This window comes from Coregonus lavaretus (assembly GCF_964263955.1).
Source record: "Coregonus lavaretus genome assembly, contig: HAP1_SCAFFOLD_6283, whole genome shotgun sequence".
NCBI classification, from domain to species: domain Eukaryota; kingdom Metazoa; phylum Chordata; class Actinopteri; order Salmoniformes; family Salmonidae; genus Coregonus; species Coregonus lavaretus.
In genome coordinates, this window is record NW_028163277.1 from 3,263 (window position 1) to 30,577 (window position 27,315).

The 27,315-nt window shown below is 46.8% G+C and overlaps 1 protein-coding gene across 1 annotated transcript; it reads right to left on the minus strand.

Moving 5' to 3' along the window:
- Window positions 1-2,445: 2,445 nt before the first annotated feature.
- LOC311118335 (forkhead box protein N3-like) lies at window positions 2,446-27,315 on the minus strand (the record flags this gene model as incomplete). The annotated part of the gene is made up of 3 exons (XM_084193148.1): window positions 2,446-2,941; window positions 12,470-12,578; window positions 27,257-27,315. Coding segments are annotated over 3 exons (664 nt in total), but the record flags the coding sequence as incomplete, so codon positions are not given.

Below are 27,315 nucleotides of genomic sequence, written 5' to 3' on the forward strand. Positions count from 1 at the left end.
TTTCCCCATAACATTTCTCCCTGAAGCAGATGTCTTTATAAGCCCGCTCATCTGAAGAAATACAATATCAATTTACAAAAAAAATTCTAAATTAAATTAAACAAAATCGAGGGTATACAGAAGAATTGTCTGCAAAACCTTTGTTTTCTCTTGTAGGATCTAAGTTAATATGAAAATAAGTCATGCTTCATGCTAAATACATTGTTTATCTTACATGATCTTTGAATAAAAAAAGATTTACTTTTGCATCTTATCTACAAGCACCCATGCAATATAACTGAGAAAGTCCTGCAGGTCAAATTGCTTCAATTAAGAAAGGAAAAATAAAATATTTTCTAACCTTTTTACAGTTGTCCGGACTGGACAAATTGCTTATACTTTTATGAGAGTAGGTCGAGGAAGAAAGGGAAACAATTCAAACAGCGATGAAACAAAAAAGAATCCACAGTTTATGTATATTGTTTTGAGAGTCTGTTAAATGATAGGCAGGTGTCGTAACATGGGGTATATTTAAATTGACATTCACTTTTTATGGAAGAGGAATACTGGAAGAGTATTGAGGGACATAGTCTAAGTGAAGCTGTGTCTGAAATGGCACCCTATTCCCTATATAGTGCACTGCTTTTGGCCAGAGTCCATGACGCTCTGGGCAAAAGTAGTGCACTATAAAGGGAATAGGGTGCCATTCCAGACGAAGTTGAGAAACAAGCACAAGACGGAGGAGATATATTGCCTCTGACCCGGCACTAAGTCATCACAGTGACAACAGAAACAGAACCATATTAACTGTAAAGTTGTAATTATCCTTAAATACTCAAAAGTGCTCTTAAAGGAATCGTGCCCATTCTCCATGATGTCTTTACTATTGGTAATAGAAAGCAGACACTTTTATCCTAAGCGACTTACAGTCATGCATGCATACAATTTACGCGGGTGGCCCCAGGAATTGAATCCACAACCCTGGTGGTGCAAGAGCCATGTTCTACCAACTGAGGCATACAGGGCCATATATGACATTGGTATGCCTTGATATTTGTCTCTGTAAACAGATTGGCTACATCAGGCAACCTGGTCGCTCGTCTTTGGCACAGTCTTACATTTTGTGCTCATGGGCGTAGGATGTGTGAGTTGCAAGTTCTTTAACAGTTTTAAATCTGTTGGTATCATTGGCTCAACTTCCTTGCTCACATTACTGGACGATTGCTACAGATTGACAGACATACCTCTGACACTTACAGACTACACAAAACGGTCAGCTGTTCTCCTCAACGATTACATTTTCTAGTATGTTTTTCCTTAATTAGTGACAAAATGTATTTTTCTATGGCTTGCATCCCCTTTACACAACATAAAAACATCAACAGAGACACATGATAATCAATTACCCATCAGAGTTAGTGTTGAAACATACAGGAAACATATAAGAAACATATAGGAAAACAGAGATGTTTAATATTGCCACAAATAAGTAGGATTCTCCTAATGCCCCTGGAGGAGAGATAGATAGAGAGATAGAGATAGAGAGAGAGATAGAGAGATAGAGAGAGAGAGATAGAGAGATAGAGAGAGAGAGAGATAGAGAGATAGAGAGAGAGAGAGAGAGAGAGAGAGATAGAGAGATAGAGATAGAGATAGAGAGAGAGATGAAGTAGTGTCTATTGAGCCTAATGCTTGAATAAAGTTATATATCTTGTCCCATTGGTGATTGGTAGGTCAGTGTGTAGACCTGGTGTGTGGTCCTACTGAAGGCCTCTGTGCTCAGGCCTGGCAATATACCCGTTTCACACTACTGAAGCCAAACCGAGCTGAGCCAAGCCGAGATGTACTGGGCTGGCCTGGTTACCCATCCACCATAGTTGCTGCTGGAAACATACTGGGAAGGACAATCTGAAAAGAAAATATCAGAGCCAGCACAGTATAGGCTTTAGTTGGGCCCTATAGTGGGAATCAGGCTTCAGAGACACAACACACCACAATGGTTAGAAGCAGCGTGTGGCCGTCCTGTCTCCTCTGACCAGAATATCTGCCGTCCTTTTCTGTTCATTTCCCGACGTTTCTACATGTTGAATCGTCGACATCCAGCAGGTGATTGCTAACACACCTTGCAACACACCGCGCCAACCCACTGCTTTTAGCTGTTGGTCTTTATGGTGTGTCTCAGCCATTACTTTCTAGGCCTTGGCGGTTTGTGTGTAGTTCAGCTGTGTAGGCCAGCTGTGTAGGCCAGGTGTGTAGGCCAGGTGTCTAGGCCAGGTGTCTAGGCCAGGTGTGTAGGCCAGGTGTGTAGGCCAGGTGTGTAGGCCAGGTGTGTAGGCCAGGTGTATAGGCCAGGTGTGTATGCCAGGTGTGCATGCCAGGTGTATAGGCCAGGTGTGTATGCCAGGTGTACAGGCCAGGTGTGCAGGCTTGATGTGTAGGCCTCTCTATGGGCTGGCCTGGCATTAGTTAGTTTCTGAGGGCCTCTTTCTGCTCCTTCTCTTTCTGGGCAGCCTTGGCTCGGTTTGTGATGTTGTTGAGGCACGCCCTGACGCCCGCCAGGTGGAGCAATGACCCCGCCGCCTCCTTCATCTCCTCATCATCGCTCTCCAACGGCGGCTTCTCCGCCGATGCCACCGAACGGCGCTTCTTCAGCGGCAGCGTGTCGCCCAGGGCCCGCAGGCGGTTTTTGGTCCAGGGCAGTCCCCGTCGCCGGGCATGCTGGGATAGGAAGGAGACAGAGGCAGAGTCCAGTGGGACTTCTTTAGGTTCGGATTTGACCCCTCGGTGGACGCCCATCTCCACTGCAATGATGTCATCGTCTTCGTCGGACGCGGAGGGGCCCTGGGAAGAGCAGGGCATGCTGGGGGATTTGGCAGTGCTGTAGTTGTGGTCCTCTTGGAGGTCGTCGCTGGGAGGGTAGGAGGGGTGGTCGCCCCGGGTCAGGTAGTCCCCCAGAGCTGACCTGGAGAAGGACACACAGAAGGTAGGAAGGCTACAGTTACTCTTAATGGAAACAGACTACATTCTTGGTTAGAGTGTCTGCACTGAGATTGGAAGGTTGGGAGTTCAATCCCCAGCCGAGTCATACCGAAGACTGTAAAAACTGGACCCAATGCGTCTCTGCTTGGCACTCAGCAACATTAAGGAGATACTATAGATTGGGGGTAAGGCCCTGCGATAGACTAGCGTCCGGTCCAGGGGTTGTACATGTGTACTATCTTAATTTGTTCACTCTGTTGTCACAGATAATTTTCCTGCGCAGAAGAAAATGCTACTTGTAGTGTATTCGGGGTTAAAAAGGCTTCTAAAGTTTGTATTTTCCACTTAAAAATGAAAGACTTCATTTGCCCTAATGAAACATGTATCAACCCCTACAAAAATGTTAATGAATTATTATCCACATAATATTTCATATTTCCTGTTTCTGCAGAATTATTGTTCTGCTGTGAGAAGCTGGTCAAATTAAGATAGCATATCTGTACTTGTACATCAAGCTGCCTCACGCTACAGAAACAGGAGATAGGCTCCTGCTCCTATGAGCCGTTCCAGCTCGCACTGGCCAAGGTTATTTACTTCCTCTTCCTGTACAGTTCACACAGGGAACAGGCTACAGTTACTGTTTACATACAGCTGAAGTCGGAAGTTTACATACACCTTAGCCAAATACATTTAAACTCAGTTTTTCACAATTCCTGACATTTAATCCTAGTAAAAATTCCCTGTCTTAGGTCAGTTAGGATAACCACTTTATTTTAAGAATGTGAAATGTCAGAATAATATTAGAGAGAATGATTTATTTTCTGCTTTTATTTCTTTCATCACATTCCCAGTGGGACAGAAGTTTACATACCCTTAATTAGTATTTGGTAGCATTGCCTTTAAATTGTTTACCTTGGGTCAAACATTTTGGGTAGCCTTCCACAAGCTTCCCACAATAAGTTGGGTGAATTTTGGCCCATTCCTCCAGACAGAGCTGGTGTAACTGAGTCAGGTTTGTAGGCCTCCTTGCTCGCACACACTTTTTCAGTTCTGCCCACAAATTTTCTATAGGATTGAGGTCAGGGCTTTGTGATGGCCACTCCAATACCTTGACTTTGTTGTCCTTAAGCCATTTTTCCACAACTTTGGAAGTATGCTTGGGGTCATTGTCCATTTGGAAGATCCATTTGCGACCAAGCTTTAACTTCCTGACTGATGTCTTGAGATGTTGCTTCAATATATCCACATAATTTTCCTTCCTCATGATGCCATCTATTTTGTAAAGTGCACCAGTCCCTCCTGCAGCAAAGCATAACGATGGTCATTATGGCCAAACAGTTCTATTTTTGTTTCATCAAACCAGAGGACATGTTGCCAAAAAGTACGATCTTTGTCCCCATGTGCAGTTGCAAACCGCTTTTTTATGGCAGTTTTGGAGTAGTGGCTTCTTCCTTGCTGAGTGGGCTTTCAGGTTATGTCGATATAGGACTTATTTTACTGTGGATATAGATACTTCTGCACCTGTTTCCTCCAGCATCTTCACAAGGTCCTTTGCTGTTGTTCTGGGATTGATTTGACTTTTCGCACCAAAGTACGTTCATCTCTAGGAGACAGAACGCGTCTCCTTCCTGTGCGGTATAATGGCTGCATGGTCCCATGGTGTTAATACTTGCGTACTATTGTTTGTACAGATGAACGTGGCCTTCAGGCGTTTGAAAATTGCTCCAATGGTGAACCAGACTTGTGGAGGTCCTCAATTATTTTTCTGAGGTCTTTGCTGATTTATTTTCCCATGATGTCAAGCAAAGAGGCTCTGAGTTTGAAGGTAGGCCTTGACATACATCCACAGGTACACCTCCAATTGACTCATATTATGTCAATTAGCCTATCAGAAGCTTCTAAAGCCATGACATCATTTTCTGGAATTTTCCAAGCTGTTTAAAGGCACAGTCAACTTAGTATATGTAAACTTCTGAGCCACTGGAATTGTGATACAGTGAATTATAAGTGAAATAATCTGTCTGTAAACAATTGTTGGAAATATTACTTGTGTCATGCACAAAGTAGATGTCCTAACTGACTTGCCAAAACTATAGTTTGTTAACAAGACATTTGTGGAGTGGTTGAAAAACAAGTTGTAATGACTCCAACCTAAGTGTATGTAAACTTCCGACTTCAACTGTACATCTAATGTTTCTACTGTTGCTACAGACAGAGGTGCAATGTTTCCCAAAACAGTACTGTTTTGTGTAGTGTAGAGTAGTGTGTGCCAGGCTTTTGGCTGCAGCAGAATATCGTCAGACACACGGCTACTGTATTTGTAAATCCATACCTTTGATAAAAACTTGAAACTTAAAGCTCGGGTCAAATTTTTTCTAACATACACTACATCACCAAAAGAATGTGGACACCTGCTCATTGAACATCTCATTCCAAAATCATGGGCATTAATATGGAGTTGGTCCCTCCTTTGCTGCTATAACAGCCTCCACTCTTCTGGGAAGTGTCAGGGCGTGTTGTAGGTGTAATGTAGGAATCAAACGCAGGACTCAGACTGAAAGTTCCAAAGGCTGTATTACTGGCCAAACTAAGGCAACAGGACAACTTAGCCCGAAAGCGAAAAAACACGCACGAAGGCGAAAGGTAATTGCGCACAAACAGGTGCGACAAAATGTAACTGTGCACACACAGGTGCGAAAATGCTCCAGCACAGTGGAGAATAAGCTCAACCGAGCAAAACACAATACTGACGGAAATAATTACACACAACACTAGACAAACACAACGAGAAACTTATAGGACACTAATTACGCCAAAACAGAAACAGGTGTGGAAACAAACAGACAAAAGCAAACGAACATGAAACATATAGCGGTGGCAGCTAGAATTCCGGAGACGACGAACGCCGAAACCTGCCCGAACAAGGGAGAGAGGCAGCCTCGGCCGAAACCGTGACAGTACCCCCCCCTTGACGCGCGGCTCCAGACGTGCGCCGACTCCGGCCTCGGGGACGACCAGGAGGACGCGGAGCAGGGCGCGTCGGATGCCCCCGATGGAATTCCGTCAGGAGCGACGGGTCCAAAACGTCTCTCCTCGGCACCCAGCACCGCTCCTCCGGACCGTACCCCTCCCACTCCACTAGATACTGGAGACCCCCCATCCGACGTCTCGAATCCAAGATGGATCTCACGGAGTACGCCGGTGCCCCCTCGATGTCCAACGGGGGCGGAGGAGTCTCCAAGATCTCATTTTCTTGGAGTGGGCCCGCTACCACCGGCCTGAGAAGGGACACATGGAACGAGGGGTTAATACACTTATACTCCACAGGTAGCTGTAATCTATAACATACCTCGTTCAACCTTCTCAGGACTTTAAATGGCCCTACAAACCGCCGACCCAGTTTCCGACAGGGCAGGCGGAGGGGCAGGTTTCTGGTAGAGAGCCAGACTCGATCACCAGGTGCGTACACCGGTGCCTCACTGCGGTGGAGATCAGCGCTCGCCTTCTGACGTCGGAGGGCCCGCTGCAGGTGGACGTGTGCAGCGTTCCAAGTCTCCTCCGAGCGCCGCGCCCACTCATCCACCGCAGGAGCCTCGATCTGGCTCTGCTGCCAGGGTGCCAGAACCGGCTGGTAACCTAACACACATTGAAATGGAGTTAGGTTAGTGGAGGAATGGCGTAGGGAATTCTGGGCCATCTCGGCCCAGGGAACGTACCTTGACCACTCCTCCGGCCGGTCCTGGCAGTATGTTCTGAGAAACCTACCCACATCCTGGTTTACGCGTTCCACCTGCCCATTACTCTCCGGGTGGTAACCCGAGGTGAGGCTCACCGAGACCCCCAACCGCTCCATAAACACTCTCCAGACTCTGGAGGTGAATTGGGGACCCCGATCAGCCACAATGTCCTCGGGTACCCCGTAGTGCCGGAACACATGGGTAAACAGTGCCTCGGCAGTTTGCAGGGCAGTAGGAAGACCCGGCATGGGGAGCAAACGACAGGCCTTAGAGAACCGGTCCACAACGACCAGGATGGTAGTATTCCCTTGGGAGAGGGGAAGGTCTGTTATAAAGTCCACTGAGAGGTGGGACCATGGTCGTTGTGGAACGGGCAGGGGTAGCAACTTACCCCTAGGTAGATGTCTAGGCGCCTTACACTGGGCGCACACCGAGCAGGAGGAAACATAAACCCTCACATCCCTTGCCAACGTGGGCTACCAGTACTTGGCACTAAGACAGTGCACTGTCCGGCCGATACCCGGATGTCCAGAGGAGGGTGACGTGTGAGCCCAATAGATCAATCAATCCCGAACCTCGAGCGGAACGTACTTCCGACCCTCCGGGCACTGTGGTGGACTAGGGTCGGTGCGTAACGCCCGCTCGAGTTCAGCATCGACCTCCCACACTACCGGTGCCACCAGACATGACTCAGGCAGTATGGGAGTGGGCTCCACGGACCTCTCCTCCGTGTCATACCGCCGAGACAGCGCATCTGCCTTGCCATTCTGTGACCCAGGGATGTACGTGATCTTAAAAGTAAACCTGGTCAAGAACATACTCCATCTTGCCTGGCGAGGGTTCAGCCTCCTCGCCGCCCGAATGTACTCCAGGTTACGGTGGTCCGTCAAAATGAGGAAAGGGTGTTGAGCCCCCTCAAGCCAGTGCCTCCACACCTTTAGAGCCTGTACCACGGCTAACAGCTCCCTGTCCCCTACGTCATAGTTCCGCTCCGCCGGACTGAGCTTCTTAGAATAAAAAGCACAGGGGCGGAGTTTAGGTGGCGCGCCAGACCGTTGTGAAAGCACGGCCCCTAAACCGGCTTCCGACGCGTCCACCTCTACCTGGAACGGCAAAGAGGGATCCGGATGCGCCAGCACCGGGGCCGAGGTAAACAGGTCCTTCAGCCTCCCAAACGCCCTGTCCGCCTCGGCCGACCACTGCAGACGCACCGGACCCCCCTTCAACAGAGACGTGATGGGAGCTGCCACCTGTCCAAAACCCCGGATAAACCTCCTGTAGTAATTTGCAAACCCCAAAAACTGCTGCACCTCCTTCACAGTGGTTGGTGTTTGCCAATTACGCACGGCCGACACCCGGTCTACCTCCATCTTCACCCCTGACGCAGACAACTGATAACCCAAAAAGGAGACCGACTCCTGGAAAAACAGACACTTCTCTGCCTTCACATACAGGTCGTGCTCCACCAGCCTCCGCAACACTCTGCGCACCAGGGCCACATGCTCGACACGGGTAGGTGAGTACACGAGAATGTCATCAATGTACACCACCACCCCCTGCCCCTGCATGTCCCTGAAGATCTCATCCACAAATGATTGGAAAACTGACGGAGCGTTCATCAACCCGTATGGCATGACCAGATACTCGTAATGGCCCGAGGTGGTACTAAAGGCTGTTTTCCATTCATCACCCTCCCTGATGCGCACCAAGTTGTACGCGCTCCTGAGATCTAATTTCGTGAAGAAACGCGCCCCATGCAACGACTCAGTCATGGTCGCAATCAGCGGGAGTGGATAACTATACTTCACCGTAATCTGATTGAGACCACGGTAATCGATGCACGGGCGCAAACCACCATCCTTTTTCTTCACGAAAAAGAAACTCGAGGACGCGGGGGAAGTGGAAGGCCGTATGTATCCTTGTCTCAGCGATTCGTCTATGTAAATCTCCATAGCTTTCTTCTCCTCCTGAGACAGAGGATACACATGGCTCCGTGGGAGCGCAGCTCCTGCCTGGAGGTCTATCGCACAATCCCCCTGCCTATGGGGTGGCAACCGCGTCGCCCTCGCCTTACTAAACGCAATAGCCAAATCCCCATACTCAGGTGGAACGTGCAATGCGGGCACCTGGTTTGGACTCTCCACCGAGGTAGCCCCTACGGAAACGCCCAAACATCTACCCACACACTGAGCAGACCACTCCATCAGAGCCCTCTCCTGCCACAAAATCGCTGGGTTATGGGTACTCAACCAGGGCATGCCCAGCACCATCGGATACGCAGGAGAGTCAATCAGGAACAGCTGAATCATCTCCTGATGATCCCCCTGCGCACACATCCTAAGTGGCGCCGTGACCTCCCTGATTAAGCCCGTACCCAACGGACGACTATCTAGGGCGTGAACGGGAAAAGGAACATCAACAGGAATGAGGGGAATCCCTAACGCTAAACAAAACTTTTTATCAATAAAATTCCCAGCCGCGCCTGAATCTACCAGCGCCTTATGCTGGGAATGAGGTGCTACCTGTGGAAAACGTACAGGCATACAAAAATGGGCAACAGTGAGCTCTGGGTGAGTGGGGCGCCTACTCACCTGGAGGGAATCCCCAGTGCGGGACCTGTCGTCATCTCCCCTAGGAGGCCATCCCCAGCACCTAGCCGCGGTGTGTCCTCCCCGACCACAGTTGGTGCAGTGGATGGACCCCCTAGCCTGCCGACTCCTCCTCTCTCTAGCGCCAGCGCCCCCGAGCTCCATAGGACACGGCTCGGAGGCGCTGGAGGGTGAAATGGACGGACCCTCCGCAGGACGTCCGCGGGTAGCCAGTAGGTTATCCAGCCTGATGGACATGTCAACCAGCTGGTCGAAGGAGAGGCTGGTGTCCCTACAAGCCAGCTCCCGACGGACGTCCTCTCGTAGGCTACATCTGTATAGATCGATGAGGGCCCGATCATTCCACCCTGCATCTGCCGCTAGAGTACGGAATTCGAGCGCGAATTCCTGGGCACTTCTCCTCCCCTGCCGGAGGAAGACCAGACGCTCCCCCGCCGCTTTCCCCTCTGGGGGATGGTCAAACACCGCCCTGAAGCGGCGGGAGAACTCGGTGTAAGTAATCGTCGTGGCGTCGATCTTCCTCCACTCCGCGTTGGCCCACTCCAACGCTTTTCCGGCCAGGCAGGAGATCAGGGCGGACACGCTCTCATGCCCTGAAGGTGCCGGGTGCACTGTGGCCAGGTATAGCTCCACCTGGAGTAGGAATCCCTGACACCCAGCCGCGGTTCCGTCGTAGGCCCTCGGGAGAGATAGTCGGACTCCTCGAGGTTCCGGCGCTGGAATGGGCGGGCTGGCCGATGGTGCTGGCAGGGCGGGAGGCGGTGGAGGCGTACCCCAGCCTCGGAGGGTGGAAATCACCTCCTGCAGGGCGGTCCCCATCTGCAGGAGCTGCTCTTGTTGGTCCCGAACCTGGGCCTCCAGTCTCGTCTGGGCTGCTTCGGCTCCTGCTGATTCCATTGATGGTGTGTAATTCTGTCAGGGCGTGTTGTAGGTGTAATGTAGGAATCAAACGCAGGACTCAGACTGAAAGTTCCAAAGGCTGTATTACTGGCCAAACTAAGGCAACAGGACAACTTAGCCCGAAAGCGAAAAAACACGCACGAAGGCGAAAGGTAATTGCGCACAAACAGGTGCGACAAAATGTAACTGTGCACACACAGGTGCGAAAATGCTCCAGCACAGTGGAGAATAAGCTCAACCGAGCAAAACACAATACTGACGGAAATAATTACACACAACACTAGACAAACACAACGAGAAACTTATAGGACACTAATTACGCCAAAACAGAAACAGGTGTGGAAACAAACAGACAAAAGCAAACGAACATGAAACATATAGCGGTGGCAGCTAGAATTCCGGAGACGACGAACGCCGAAACCTGCCCGAACAAGGGAGAGAGGCAGCCTCGGCCGAAACCGTGACAGGAAGGCTTTCCACTAGATGTTGGAACATTGTTGCGGGGTCTTGCTTCCATTCAGCCGCAAGAACATTAGTGAGGTCGGGCACTGATGTTGGGCAATTAGGCCTGGCTCGCAGTCGGCATTCCAATTAATCCCAAAGGTAATCCCAAACCATTTCTTTATGGACCTCGCTTTGTGCACTTGGGCATTGTCATGCTGAAACAGGAAAGGGCCTTCACCAAACTGTTGCCACAAAGTTGTAAGCACAGAATCGTCTATAATGTCATTGTATGCTGTAGAGTTAAGATTTCCCTTCACTGGAAATAAGGGGCCTAGCCCGAACCATGAAAACAGCCCCAGACCATTATTCCTCCTCTACCAAAATGTACAGTTGGCACTATGCATTGGGGCAGGTAGCGTTCTCCTGGCAAACCCAGATTCGTCTGTCAGACTGCCAGATGGTGAGGCGTGATTCATCACTCCAGAGAATGTGTTTCCACTCCTCCAGAGTCCAATGGCGGCAAGCTTTACACCACTCCAGCCGACGTTTGGCATTGCGCATGGTGATCTTAGCTTTTGTGCAGCTGCTCGTCCATGGAAAACCATTTCATGAGGCTCCCGACGCACAGTTCTTGTGCTGACGTTGCTTCAAGAGGCAGTTTGGAACTCGGTAGTGAGTGTTGCAACCGAGGACAGACAATTTTTACGAGCTACGTGTTTCAGCACTCGGCGGTCCCGTTCTGAGAGCTTGTGTGGCCTACCACTTCGCGGCTGAGCCGATATTGCTCCTAGACGTTTCCACTTCACAATAACAGCACTTACAGTTGACTGGGGCAGCTCTAGCAGGGCGGAAATTTGACAGACTGACTTGTTGGAAAGGTGGCATCCTATGACGATGCCACGTTGAAAGTCACAGAGCTCTTTAGTAAGGCCATTGTACTGCCAATGTTTGTGTATGGAGATTGCATGGCGGTGTGCTCGATTTTATACACCTGTCAGCAACGGGTGTGGCTGAAATAGCCGAATCCACTCATTTGAAGGGGTGTCCACACACTTTTGTATACATAGTGTATTTCTGTATAGTTACTGTGTCGTTATAATAGTATATTTGATATACCATAAAAGCAGAGCATCGCACCATAAATAAATCAATAGTTCTCCCTCTGTCCGTCCACACCACAGCACACCCCTCCCTCGGACCTCGTTTTCCTTTAGCAGGACAGCCTGTCAGCATTAAATATCTCACAGGAAGAGCATACCATCCTCTACATGATTAAATATTCAGTGCACACCTTATATGAGCTGCTTCCCTGCCCGTGGGGATGTTTAATTCATGACATGGTTTGTGTGTATGTGTGTGTCCTTTCATACTCCCATGCTCCCATGATGGATGAGCATGTCCAGGCCTGTTCTTGAAGCGTTCTCTGAATCGCCAGTCTTCTCACAGGAGTAAACCAGTGTGATGGCTGTAGAAACACACCTTGTTGTGATAAGAGTTACAAATGGCACCCTATTACCTATATAGTGCCCTACTTTTGACCAGAGCACATAGGGAAAAGGATGTCATTTGGGACACAGCCTAAGTCTGAACTCAACATGTAGTACTGTACTACACCTAATAAAATACCAAATACCTTTGTGTGGTGGTTTCAGTTGGAGTACAATAAACAAATGAGGTGTGATTATGTAAACAGTAAATGGTGGAAAAATACTTTTTGGATGGTGGGGGGTGAGTGTGTGTGTGTGTGTGTAATTGACTGTGTGTGTACTCCAGGTGCAGCTCTACGTCATAACCCAACATTTGATTAACAGGTTCACTGACCTTATCGCAGTGGTCCTTCTGCCCACGGGGCTTAAGGGTAGGGGTTGGATGACAGGAAACAGACCCTGGCTCCTGACACAGGCGCCATTTTGGATCACGCCTTGAGAAACTACAGAGAGAGGAGCAGACACACTTACACAGAGATACACACACCAACAAATCCATGCCAACATACACTAGTGTTCACAAGAAAATACACACACACACACACACACACACACACAAAGGATCCAAACATTTCAAAGGTCCCTGTATGCATGGTACTCAAGGGTACAGAAAGCACCTCCTTCTCCAAACACACACACACACACACACACACAAACAAACACAAACACAAACACAAACACACACACACACACACACACACAGAAATGCACACAAATACACATACATACATCTATACACAGAACACAGACATACAACAAAAAGCAGTTTCATTGTTAAGTCATACACAGTGGGGAAAAAAAGTATTTAGTCAGCCACCAATTGTGCAAGTTCTCCCACTTAAAAAGATGAGAGAGGCCTGTAATTTTCATCATATAGGTACACGTCAACTATGACAGACAAATTGAGAAAAAAAATGTAGGATTTTTAATGAATTTATTTGCAAATTATGGTGGAAAATACGTATTTGGTCACATACAAACAAGCAAGATTTCTGGCTCTCACAGACCTGTAACTTCTTCTTTAAGAGGCTCCTCTGTCCTCCACTCGTTACCTGTATTAATGGCACCTGTTTGAACTTGTCATCAGTATAAAAGACACCTGTCCACAACCTCAAACAGTCACACTCCAAACTCCACTATGGCCAAGACCAAAGAGCTGCCAAAGGATACCAGAAACAAAATTGTACATTTACGTCATTTAGCAGACGCTCTTATCCAGAGCGACTTCCAGGAGCAATTAGGGTTAAGTGCCTTGCTTAAGGGCACATCGACAGATTTTTCACCTAGTCGGCTCGGGGATTAGAACCAGCGACGTTTCGGTTACTGGCACAACGCTCTTACCCACTAAGCTACCTGCCGCCCCCTGCACCAGGCTGGGAAGTACGACCTGCACCAGGCTGGGAAGACTGAATCTGCAATAGGTAAGCAGCTTGGTTTGAAGAAATCAACTGTGGGAGCAATTATTAGGAAATGGAAGATATGGAAGATATGCAAGACCACTGATAATCTCCCTCGATCTGGGGCTCCACGCAAGATCTCACCCCGTGGGGTCAAAATGATCACAAGAACGGTGAGCAAAAATCACAGAACCACACGGGGGGACCTAGTGAATGACCTGCAGAGAGCTGGGACCAAAGTAACAAAGCCTACCATCAGTAACACACTACGCCGCCAGGGACTCAAATCCTGCAGTGCCAGACGTGTCCCCCTGCTTAAGCCAGTACATGTCCAGGCCCGTCTGAAGTTTGCTAGAGTGCATTTGGATGATCCAGAAGAGGATTGGGAGAATGTCATATGGTCAGATGAAACCAAAATAGAACTTTTTGGTAAAAACTAAACTCGTCGTATTTGGAGGACAAAGAATGCTGAGTTGCATCCAAAGAACACCATACCTACTGTGAACCATGGGGTTAGAAACATCATGCTTTGGGGTTGTTTTTCTGCAAAGGGACCAGGACGACTGATCCGTGTAAAGGAAAGAATGAATGTGTCATTGCCAACAAAGGGTATATAAAAAAGTATTGAGAAACTTTTGTTATTGACCAAATACTTATTTTCCACCATAATTTGCAAATAAATTAATTAGAAATCCTACAATGTGATTTTCTGGAGAAAAAATTTCTCCTTTTGTCTGTCATAGTTGACGTGTACCTCTGATGAAAATTACAGGCCTCTCTCATCTTTTTAAGTGGGAGAACTTGCACAATTGGTGGCTGACTAAATACTTTTTTTCCCCACTGTATGTATGTGTGCGTGCTAGTGTGTACGTACGTCTATCTGTGCGGGTGTGTGTCAATGTGTGTGCTAGGTCTCTCTGGGTTAACATCCCCCTCTCTCCTTCCCTCCCCCTTTCCTGCTCTCTCTCTCTCTCTCGCTCCGGCGGCAGGCAAGGCTTTCCGTTGCCGTGGCGACCGCACCCAGTCCACATGCCAGACAGTGGTAGATCACGCTCCAGCGGAGGAGAGGCAGGAAATAACTATCTCTGTTCAACACATAGGGTGACTCCCTAATGGCACCCTATTCCCTTTATAGTGCACTACTTTTGAGCAGTGCACCATATAGGGAATAGGGTTCCATTTGGGAGGCAGCCATACAGATCCTGTTTACACTAGATATACACAGTATGCCCTAACCTGGCCTGGACTAACCCTGGCCTGGCCTAACCCTAACCTTGGCCTGGTCTAACCCTAACCCTGGCCCTGGCCCTGGCCCTGCCTGGTCTAACCCTAACCCTAACCCTGGTCCTGCTCTGCCTGGTCTAACCCTAACCCTGGCACTGCTCTGCTCTGCCTGGTCTAACCCTAACCCTAACCCTGGCCCTGCTCTGCCTGGTCTAACCCTAACCCTGGTCCTGCTCTGCCTGGTCTAACCCTAACCCTGGCACTGCTCTGCCTGGTCTAACCCTAACCCTGGCACTGCTCTGCATGGCCTAACCCTAACCCTGACCCTGCATGGATCCACAAGTATAGACCAGTGGTGTAAAGTACTACTGAAGTAGTTTTTTGGGTATCTGTACTTTACTTTACTATTTATATTTTTGACAATTTTTACTTCACTACATTCCTAAAGAAAATAATGTACTTTTTACTCCATACATTTTCCCTGACACCCAAACGTACTTGTTTACATTTTTAATGCTTAGCAGGACAGGACTATTAGCCCATACAAAAGTATTGAATAACAGATTCACTACATAGAACAACAGATAGTTCCCCCCAAAAAATCTAAAGGAAGTTTGTTCTGAAGTGTCTGTTCTATATGTGAGAGATATAAGAAAGATCAGGAAACATTAGTTATTTTATTTTTTTACATGAATTTAACCCCTTATTGTTGGCACTAAACAGTCCCTATATATACACACACATCTATTCATTTTTTCAACTGATACCGGGGGACCTTCAGACGAGTCTTGTGAGGCCTGTGGGCGTCCTAGAGCAGAACAACCGACATGTACGCGTTCGCAAGAGTCTCACCTTTCCACAGAGACTGTTAGGACGCTAAAGACAGAAGTTGGCAGATCGGCTGTACCGACTTCAGACTAGTCCCAAGACGCTTGTGGGGGTCGTAGATCGATTTTCGAGATGTCTCATGGTCTGACAAACATCGCTCTAGCTCTGTCACCTTTCACCACAGATGCAGAAGTGCGACATAGGCGGATGTGGTTAAGATGCATCCAATGCAAAAAAAACGGATATCTCTATCTTAAACTGACAGATTGTTATGAGGATTTTTGTATTATGCTAATTCGATTACGCTAACATTGACCTTAGGCGGGTAAACACTTCAAAATGTGATGTTTGGAAAAACATGAATGAACGTCTAGTTCTGACATACGACTGTGAGAGCTGGTTGGTCTCAGTATGTATAAACCCTAAGACACATGATGCTGAGAAGCATGCTGTAAACTAAGATGGGAGAAAACACACAGCATCTTTACGCCCTGTCATTATCAAGAAGAGAGAGAACATACCCCGCTTTCACAGCACTGAAAACTAGTTCTGGACAGAGTACAAGGACAGAGAATAGGGCATGCAAGAAAACTAAAAAGGAGAGAGTGTGTGTGTGTGTGTGTGTGATCTACTCTGCTTTTCAGGTCAGCTACAGCCAGAGAGAGAGATGACTAGGAGGGTTCCTTCATGTGCTTTATGTTCAGACTCTTAAATTCGTTCCACATGGCCCTGCTGTGTGTGTGTGTGTGCATGTGTGTGTGTGTGTGTGTGTCGGCTTGTGTGAGCCTGCAACCAGAGGGATCAGACGCAGTGTCCAGATCTCAGGGTTAAAATTCATTCCCAGCAGACCTTGAGAAAGCCACTGTTTCAAAGTGGCCTCTCTCTCAGTTAAAACACTTCTGCTGCCAGGAAAATACAGAACTCCACCTTCTATATAGGCTGCAGCTGAAGAGGACTAGGGAAGAAGAAGGTGTCTTAGTGTGTGTGTTATGGAAAGTGCAACTTTATTTTCTTTTACATATATGGTTTACAATTGGTTGTTACTCAACTTACACAGGTCTTGTATAATTTTGAAATGGAACATGAAGCAGTCACTCATCACCTACACTTTATGAGCTTGAAGAGTAAGGTTAGCATGGGAGAGATGCAGAGACTTTACATTATTACAGCATAGACAGCTCCAGAAGGCCAAGGCTGTGAGCTGTGGGACTGGGATAGTGAGCTGTGGGACTGGGATAGTGAGCTGTGGAACTGGGATAGTGAGCTGTGGAACTGGGATAGTGAGCTGTGGGACTGGGATAGTGAGCTGTGGAACTGGGATAGTCAGCTGTGGAACTGGGATAGTGAGCTGTGGGACTGGGATAGTGAGCTGTGGGACTGGGATAGTGAGCTGTGGAACTGGGATAGTGAGCTGTGGGACTGGGATAGTGAGCTGTGGAACTGGGATAGTCAGCTGTGGAACTGGGATAGTCAGCTGTGGAACTGGGATAGTGAGCTGTGGGACTGGGATAGTGAGCTGTGGAACTGGGATAGTGAGCTGTGGGACTGGGATAGTCAGCTGTGGAACTGGGATAGTGAGCTGTGGGACTGGGATAGTGAGCTGTGGAACTGGGATAGTGAGCTGTGGGACTGGGATAGTGAGCTGTGGGACTGGGATAGTGAGCTGTGGGACTAGGATAGTCAGCCGATAGTGTATGCCGATAAAGCTTCTTGAATGGAATTAAATTAAATTAATTAGTGTCTGTCCTCTGTCCACTACTATACCAGTAGCAGTCGTGCCGTTTAAGATGAGGGAGGGTGATTATTATTTTCATGAGCATGGCCTTATTTCTATTTCAGCATAGTGGATGACTGTCATTCATATTCCATTCACCTAGCTCAATGTAACATCGACAGGTTTAGGCTACTACATGATACTCAAATTTGCCCCTATCATGAGGTTGCTACAACCTAGCCTATGAATGAAAGTTTACAACGTAGGTGCACAAAGGTCAAGAGAAAAATTTGACTTAGTAACACATTCAATACTGCATCTAGTTGATCTAGGGTGTAATCGTTAGTCCAACAGTTGCAAACGAGAGATTCTATTGGACAAAACACTTGCTTCCGTTTAACCTCTACGGGATCGGTGTCCCGTATACGGGACGGTTGAGCTAACGTGCGCTAATGTGATTAGCTTGACTGTTTTAAGTAACAGCAAACTTTCCAGGACATAGACATGTCTTATATGGGCAGAAAGCTTAAATTCATGTTCATCTAACTGCACTGTCCAATTTACAGTAGCTATTACAGTGAAAAAATACCATGCTATTGTTTGAGGAGAGTGCACAACAACAAAAAACGTGTCACGGCAACTGGTTTGATATGTTCACCTCTGAAGGTAAATAATGTACTTACATTCAGTAATATTGCTCTGATTTGTCACCCTGAGGGTCCCAGAGAAAACATATAGCATAGTTTTGTTTGATAAAATCAATTTTTATATTAAAATGTAGGAACTGGGTTCTACAGTTTGAACCCTTGCAGTCTCTGGCTCCACACCCACCCCGCCTGGCCATCTAGATGTGTGAAAGTTAGTGTATAAGCTAATGATCCATCATGTATGACATTCCTGGGAGTGTGTAAACTTACATTTTGTATTACCATATCAGTTTTGTATGTTCTCTATAGTTATGTACTTGAAAATGTATCAATTGACCAATTCGGCACATTTGGGCAGACTTGATACAAAATAGTCCAGTATTGCAATGCTTCACTGGATCAATATGAAACTATGCACACACACTGCCTAAACTGCGCCTAAACTGCAATATTATATTGTGGCCTTTGTCTTGCATTTCAAAGATGAAATAAATCAATTTAAAAAAATAATTTTTTTGGGGTTTGTATTATATTTTCCCAGATCTAATGTGTTATATTCTCCTACATTAATTTCAAATTTCCACAAACTTCAAAGTGTTTCCTTTCAAATGGTATCAAGAATATGCATATCCTTGCTTCAGGTCCTGAGCTACAGGCAGTTAGATTTCGGTATGTCATTTTAGGTGAAAATTGAAAAAAAGGGTCTGATCCTTAAGAGCTTAAGAAACGTTTTTCAACAGAATCGGTGGAATGAATACACCCCGATCACACGTAAACACAGTTCACTTTCATAGCAGCCACGTTGTATTCCTTCTCGCTTCTACACGCTATACTCCTCTCACCTTTTGCCTTCTCTTGTGGACTTCAGTGTACAACACATCAGCTGTCTGTGACCAGGCGAAAAAACCTTTCCAAGCCAAACCTTCATATCATAACCGCTATACACAGCCTACATCGTTGTCACCATATTAGCTAAAGTAACGTCATAGTCAACATAGCTAATACAACTAACGCAGTAGTAAACCCACTACAATCATGCAGTACAGTGTACAGTCAGTACAGTAAGCAGTTCAGCATTTACACCGACGGGCCCCATTGGCAATAAATAAATTAGTCAAACCAAAAGCTTACCTTGACTTGGAAGAGTTCCAGTGTTGTTTTGTATTGTCGTAGCCAGCTAGCTAACATAGCAGCTCTGTTTGAGCTGGGTGTTTGAGTAGGCTAAACTAGCTAGCTGCATTTGCTAGCTAGGTAAGTGAAAGTGAAAAAGAAATGAATTTGTTCAAAACTGTTCAACTATTGTCTTTCTCTCTCTTTGAGTCAACTACTCACCACATTTACATTTACATTTTAGTCATTTAGCAGACACTCTTATCCAGAGCGACTTACAGTTAGGGAGTGCATACATTTCCACATGTTTTGCACTGCATTGCTACCTAGCTGTAGCTTATGCCTTTTGTATTCTTTTGTATTTTTGTATTTAATTTAACCTATATTTAAGTAGGCAAGTCAGTTAAGAACAAATTCTTATTTACAATGACGGCCTACCGAAAGGCAAAAGGCCTCCTGCGGGGATGTGGAAATTTGAAATTGTATTCGGCGCACATGGCAATTTTTTTTTGATTTGATTAAAAACAAAGATATAGGACTAAAAACACACATCACAACAAGAGAGACACCACAACAATACATAAAGAGAGACCTAAGAGAACAACGTAGCATGGCAACAACACATGACAACACAGCATGGTAGCAACACCATATGACAACAACATGGTAGCAACACAACATGGCAGCAGCACAACATGGTAGCAGAACAAAACATGGCAAAAACATTATTGGGCACAGACAACAGCACAAAGGCAAGAAGGTAGAGACAACAATACATCACGCAAAGCAGCCACAACTGTCAGTAAGAGTGTCCATGATTGAGTCTTTGAATGAAGAGATGGAGATAAAACTGTCCAGTTTGAGTGTTTTTTGCAGCTCATTCCAGTCGCTAGCTGCAGCGAACTGAAAAGAGGAGTGACCCAGGGATGTGTGTGCTTTGGGGACCTTTAACAGAATGTGACTGACAGAACGGGTGTTGTATGTGGAGGATGAGGGCTGCAGTAGGTATCTCAGATAGGGGGGAGTGAGAACAAAGAGGGTTTTGTAAATAAGCATCAAACAGTGGTACTTGCGACGAGTATACAGAGATGACCAGTTTACAGAGGAGTATAAAGTGCAGTGATGTGTCCTATAAGGAGCATTTGTGGAAAATCTGATGGCCGAATGGTAAAGAACGTATAGCCGCTCGAGAGCACCCTTACCTGCCGATCTATAAATTACATCTCCGTAATCTAGCATGGGTAGGATGGTCATCTGAATCAGGGTTAGTTTGGCAGCTGGGGTGAAAGAGGAGCGATTACAATAGAGGAAACCAAGTCTAGATGTAACCTTAGCCTGCAGCTTTAATATGTGCTGAGAGAAGAACAGTGTACCGTCTAGCCATACTCCCAAGTACTTGTATGAGGTGACTACCTCAAGCTCTAAACCCTCAGAGGTAGTAATCACACCGGTGGGGAGAGGGGCATTCTTCTTACCAAACCACATGACCTTTGTTTTGGAGGTGTTCAGAACAAGGTTAAGGGCAGAGAAAGCTTGTTGGACACTACGAAAGCTTTGTTGTAGGGTGTTTAACACAAAATCCGGGGAGGGGCCAGCTGAGTATAAGACTGTATCATCTGCATATAAATGGATGAGAGCGCTTCCTACTGCCTGAGCTATGTTGTTGATGTAATTTGAGAAGAGCGTGGGACCTAGGATCGAGCCTTGGCGTACTCCCTTGGTGACAGCCAGTGGCTGAGATAGCAGATGTTCTGACTTTATACCCTGCACTCTTTGAGAGAGGTAGTTAGCAAACCAGGCCAAAGACCACTCAGAGACACCAATACTCCTTAGCCGGCCCACAAGAATGGAATGGTCTACCATATCAAAAGCTTTGGCCAAGTCAAAAAAAATAGCAGCACCACATTGCTTAGAATCAAGGGCAATGGTGACATAATTTAGGACCTTTAAGGTTGCAGTGACACATCCTTAACCTGAACGGAAACCAGATTGCATAGCAGAGAGAACACTATAGGCATCAAGAAAGCCAGTCAGTTGATTATTCACAAGTTTTTCCAACACTTTTGATAAACAGGGCAAAATAGAAATTGGCTTATAACTTATAACAGGATCAGCTTGATCTCCCCCTTTAAATAAAGGATGCACCGTGGCTGCCTTCCAAGCAATGGGAACCTCCCCAGAGAGGAGAGACAGGTTAAAAAGGTCAGAGATAGGCTTGGCGATGATAGGGGCTGCAACCTTACAGAAGAAAGGATCTAAACCATCTGACCCAGAGGTTTTTTTGGGGTCAAGTTTAAGGATCTCCTTTAGCACCTCAGACTCAGTGACCGCCTGCAAGGAGAAACTTTGTAGCGGGGCAGGGGAAAAAGAGGGAGGAGCATCGGGGCTAGTCGCATTAGAAGGGGTTGGAGGTTAGGAAATGTTGGACGTCAATGAGGCATGGCTGAGTCAAATAGGAATCCTGACTTAATGAGGTGGTGATTAAAGAGCTCAGCCATGTGCTCCCTATCAGTAAGAACCACATCATCAACATTAAGGGACGTTGGCAGCTGTGAGGAGGAGGGTTAATTCTCCAGGTCTTTAACAGTTTTCCAGAACTTCTTGGGGTTAGACCCACAGAGAGAGAACTGCTCCTTAAAGTAACTAACTTTAGCCTTCTGGATAGCCTGAGTGCACTTATTTCTCATTTGCCTGAACGATAGCCAGTCAGCCTGAGTATGTTAGGCCTACTGCTGCTAGGTAGCTCTCTCTCTCTGCTCTCCCCCTCCCCTCTGTCTGTTCTTAATTGCAGGAGTGAAGTCTGGTGTGCGGGAGTCAGGGTTCCAGCTGCAGCTCATTCACCATAATCACCTCAGCCTCAAAGACCCGGTCAAACTTGCCACTCATCGTCAGATCATAGTCAAGACGACCATATTATTGGAACCTGACTCCTGCCTCCGCTTCACTCCTGCCACCACCATCCTGCTTTCCACTACTGGACCTCACATTTGGACTCACCACGGACACCTTGACTTTTTGCGACGGAAGTTCTGGTGGCCCAGGATGGAGGCGGACACTCGAGCCTTCATTGCTGCTTGTACGGTATGTGCACGAAGTAAGAACTCCACCCAGGCCAGCGCTGGTCATCTACGACCTCTGCCAATACCCAGCCGTCCCTGGTCCCACATTGCATTGGATTTTGTCACTGGACTTCCCCCCTCGTCTGGAAAGACTGTCATTCTTACTGTAATTGATCGTTTTTCTAAGTTTGCTCATTTTTTGGCCCTACCTAAACTGCCCACTGCCAGAGAAACTGCTGTTATTTTGGTTGAACATGTGTTCCGCTCTCATGGTCTACCCACTGATATTGTCTCTGACAGGGGTCCCCAGTTTGTCTCTCAGGTATGGAAAGCTTTTTGTAAAGCTTTGGGCATCACATCCAGCCTGTCCTCTGGATATCACCCCCAGACCAACGGGCAAGCCGAGAGAGTGAACCAGGAGATGGAGACCGCTCTCCGCTGTGTCACAGGGTCTAACCCTGGGTCATGGAGCTCCATGCTCCCCTGGGTGGAATATGCTCATAACACCTTGACTAATGCTTCCTCTGGTTTGTCTCCCTTTCTGTGTGCTCTTGGTTATCAACCTCCCCTGTTCCCTTCTCAAGAGAGGGAACTGGCGGTACCCTCGGTGCAGTCCCACATGCGCCGCTGCTTCAAGGTCTGGAGGAAGGCCAGGGTAGCTCTGTACCGAGCTTCGTCGTACATGCAGAGGCAAGCCAACCGTCACCAGTCCCAGGCTCCCGGTTACTCTCCTGGTCAAGAGGTATGGCTTAAGTCACGTGATCTTCCATTAAAAGTGGAATCTAAGAAGATGGCGCCGCGTTTTATAGGACCGGTTAAAATACTGTCTATTGTTAACCCCTGCGCGGTTAAACTACAGCTTCCTGCTTCCCTACGGGTTCATTCCACTTTTCATGTGTCCCAGATTAAGCCTGTGTCTGTTAGCCCTCTGTGCCCGCCCTCTCGTCCCCCTCCTCCGCCCAGGGTCGTGGGTGGGGGTCCTGTCTACACTGTCCGGCGACTTCTGGATGTTCGCCGCCGGGGTCGTGGTTTCCAGTACCTGGTGGATTGGGAGGGTTATGGTCCTGAGGAACGTTCCTGGGTTCCCAGGAGCTTCATTGTGGATCCTGCTCTGGTCCGTGATTTTCATCGGTTACATCCTGATAAACCCTGTCGGCCGCCGGGTGGCGTCCGTAGAGGGGGGGGTACTGTTAGGCCTACTGCTGCTAGGTAGCTTTCTCTCTCTGCTCTCCCCCTCCCCTCTGTCTGTTCTTAATTGCAGGAGTGAAGTCTGGTGTGCGGGAGTCAGGGTTCCAGCTGCAGCTCATTCACCATAATCACCTCAGCCTCAAAGACCCGGTCAAACTTGCCACTCATCGTCAGATCATAGTCAAGACGACCATATTATTGGAACCTGACTCCTGCCTCTGCTTCACTCCTGCCACCACCATCCTGCTTTCCATTACTGGACCTCACATTTGGACTCACCACGGACACTAGGACGTTACGGTACCACTCCTGCTCAGAACCCTGGATCTGTTACCCTCCCTGTAGACCTGGACTTGCTCTTCCCCTATTTTTGGAAACCTGGACAATTTAACTTTGAAATAAACCTGTTAAACCTTCTCTGGCTCGGTGTAGTTGTCTGCATTTGGGTTCATATTCAGTTTAAATCGTGACAGAGTATGCGTGTGTCGAGCCTTTCGCCAAATGGTGTTCTTGAGGTGGAGTAACTCTACCAGATCATGATCGAACCAGGGGCTGAACCTGTTTTTAATTCTCATTTTCTTTATGGGGGCATGTTTGTTAACAATACCACTAAAAATATCAAAAAATAAGGTCCAAGCGTCTTCAACAGAGGGAGTCAAGCTGATTCTATACCAATTTACAGAGGCCAGGTCATGAAGGAAGGCTTGCTCATGAAAGTTTTTTAGCAAGCGTCTATGACAAATCAGGACAGGTCGTTTCATTGAGCAGCCATTACGAACACAGGCTGTAAAACAGTGATCACTAAGGTCATTACAGAAAACAACAGACTGATACCTATCAGGATTATTTTTTAGGATAACATCAAGGGGAGTAGACTTTTCTGGGTGTTTGGAGTCATACCTTGTGGGATTGGTAATAATCTGAAAAAGATTTAGGGAGTCCCATTGCTTTACGACTTGGTCAGGTGGTGTAAGCATGTCCCAGTTTAAGTCACCTAGCAGGACAAATTCAGACAGTGTAAGGGGCTAGGAGAGAGCTTGGGCAGTTAGGGTACAGGCCGGTGCTGATGGTGGACGATAACACCCAGCAACAGTTAATAAAGAGCTATTTGAAAGTTTGATGCTTAAAACCAGCAAATCAAATTGTTTGGGGACAGACATGGTGGAGACAACCAAGCACTGAAGGTGTTCCTTGGTAAAGATTGCCACTCCACCACCTTTGGAAGATCTGTCTTGCCGGAAAGGGTTATAACTAGAAAGGTTAACATCAGTGTTCAAAACACTCTTTCTTAACCACGTCTCAGTAATGACCAACACATCTGGATTGCAGCTGTGAACCCACACTTTCAATTGATCCATTTTCGGTAATAAGCTTCTAGTGTTAACGTGCAGAAAACCCAGGCTTTTACGAGAGCAGAAATCAGTGAAACAGATATCAGAGGCAAGCAACAGTAGATGGGCCAGGGTGTACATGCACATTTCCAGATATCATCAGCAGTAATGCAATCAGAGCACGGCAGAGGACAGGAAGAGCTCTGCAGTGTTGATTTTCTATGACATTTGAATGTGCATCCGATGGCAACAAGATAATATTGTACAGCAATTTCATCAGGTAACATGAATACAAAGCCGGCGAGAGGTGGTTAGAATAGGATGGGAGGCCAAGAGTCTGTGTAACCAATAGAGAGTCAGAGTCCCGAGTGTGGGAACAAACATAGTATGTCCCACGGTTGGGTAAACAAGCAAGTTCATAGTCAACAAAGCACGCAGGAGTCATGAGACAAATAGCATAATGCACAAGAAAATAATATAACGACTTGGGGCTAGCCATTGTAGGTTCAAAGAGTCACTCGCCCCAACAAGATAACTTGAGGGAGTAGCTCTCTATGAGTCCAGTAGGCTATAAAAGTATGACATTAAATAAATAAATAAATAGTAGGCCTATACTAGTTCATTAAAGCGTTTTTGAGTCAGCTCACATAATAAGCTTCACAAGTTAATTAGTCTCCCTAAAATTCCGATCAGTCCACAGTCTGCGGTGTGTGTGTTAAGTGCGTGTGTGCTGGAGGCGAGCGAAAGCTCGGGAGAGAGGGGGGAGTGTGGCGGGGGTACCTGTACCAGACAGGGGGAGACAGGCCAGGGCAGACGGTGAACAGATCGCCACAGTACTAGATTCATTCAGTACTAGATTCATTCTCTGATCCTTTGATTGGATGGACAACATGTCAATTCATGCTGCAAGAGCTCTGATAGGTTGGAGGACGTCCTTCGGAAGTTGTCATAATTACTGTGTAAGTCTATGGAAGGGGGTGAGAACCATGAGCCTCCTAGGTTTTGTATTGAAGTCAATGTACCCAGAGGAGGACGAAAGCTAACTGTCCTCCGGCTACACCATGGTGCTAACCTACAGAGTTCTGTTGAGGCTACTGTAGACCTTCATTGCAAAACAATGTGTTTTAATCAATTATTTGGTGACGTGAATATATTTAGTATAGTTTAATCTAAAAAGGACAACTTTTTAAATGTTTCACTATTTTTATTTTTATGAAAAGGATGGTCCTCCCCTTCCTCCTCTGAGGAGCCTCCACTGTACTATACTACTATACTACTATACTACTATGCTACTATACTCACCTCTCTGTCTCTCTTCACCTTTATCACCCTCTCTGTTAACTATCCACCCAACTTCTTTATCCCATCTCTGTCTCTCCTTACCCCTCCCTCCCTCCCGCCACACCCATCAGTCACAGGCAGGTCTGTAGGGAGGCCAGGCCCCTCAGACACTCTCTACATTGGCTCCTTGACCATTACTCCATTATCAGGGCCAAGGAACGGTGGTGGAGGGGATGGAGGACACGGACCAGACATCTAATGTATGCATTTCCCCCATTTAGATTACCGCTATCCCACTGCACTCCCAGAATGCACTGTGATTGGGATTGAGTGTCCATTTAAACTGCCAGCCAGCCCACCAGGGACAGAGGAGAGGGATACAGAGAGAGAGCGAGAGAGAGAGAGAGAGAGAGAGAGACCATATTAGAGACACATATTTCCCTCAGATTACAGCGATCCACAAAGAATTTGAAAACAAACCCAATTTTGATAAACTCCCTTATCTACTGGGTGAAAAACCACAGTGTGCCATCACAGCTGCAAGATTTGTGACCTGTTGCCACAAGAAAAGGGCAACCAGTGAAGAACAAACACCATTGTAAATACAACCCATATTTATGTTTATTTATTTTCCCATTTGTACTTTAACTATTTGCACATTGTTACAACACTGTATATATACATAATATGACATTTGAAATGTCTTTATTCTTTTGGAACTTCTGAGTGTAATTTTACTGTTAATATTTATTGTTTATTTCACTTTTGTTTACTATCTACTTCACTTGCTTTGGCAATGTTAACATACGTTTCCCATGCCAATAAAGCCCTTAAATTGAAATTGAAATTGAATTGAGAGAGAGCGACAGAGAGAGAGAGACAGACAGAGAGAGAGCGAGAGAGAGAGAGAGGAGAGAGAGAGAGAGAGAGAGAGAGAGAGAGAGAGAGAGAGAGAGAGAGAGAGACAGACAGAGAGAGAGAGAGAGAGAGAGAGAGAGAGAGAGAGAGAGAGAGAGAGAAGAGAGAGAGAGAGAGAGAGAGAGAGAGAGATAAAGGGGAGGTGGAAAAAAATCAGGATGCCTTCTTGAGCTTCAGATCAGATTGTTTTACTCTCAAACAGAAGCATCCTCTAGAATGTTGTCAAGTGTCAAGACGCAGCACTTGGTATTCTCAATGTGCCTTCTAAAGAATAATTCAGAACTCTGGATAACACAGGAGTTGGTGTCCGAGATGATAGAGAGAGGTAGAGAGAGAAAGAGAGAGTGTGAGGATAGAGAGACAGGAGGAGAGAGAGATGGATACAGACACAAAAAAGACAAAGCGATGCTGGATGGTATCCTACCTTGTAAGAGAACTCCTCCGTTCTTTCTGAAGAAGGGACTCCCTGGCCAAAGTAGAGGA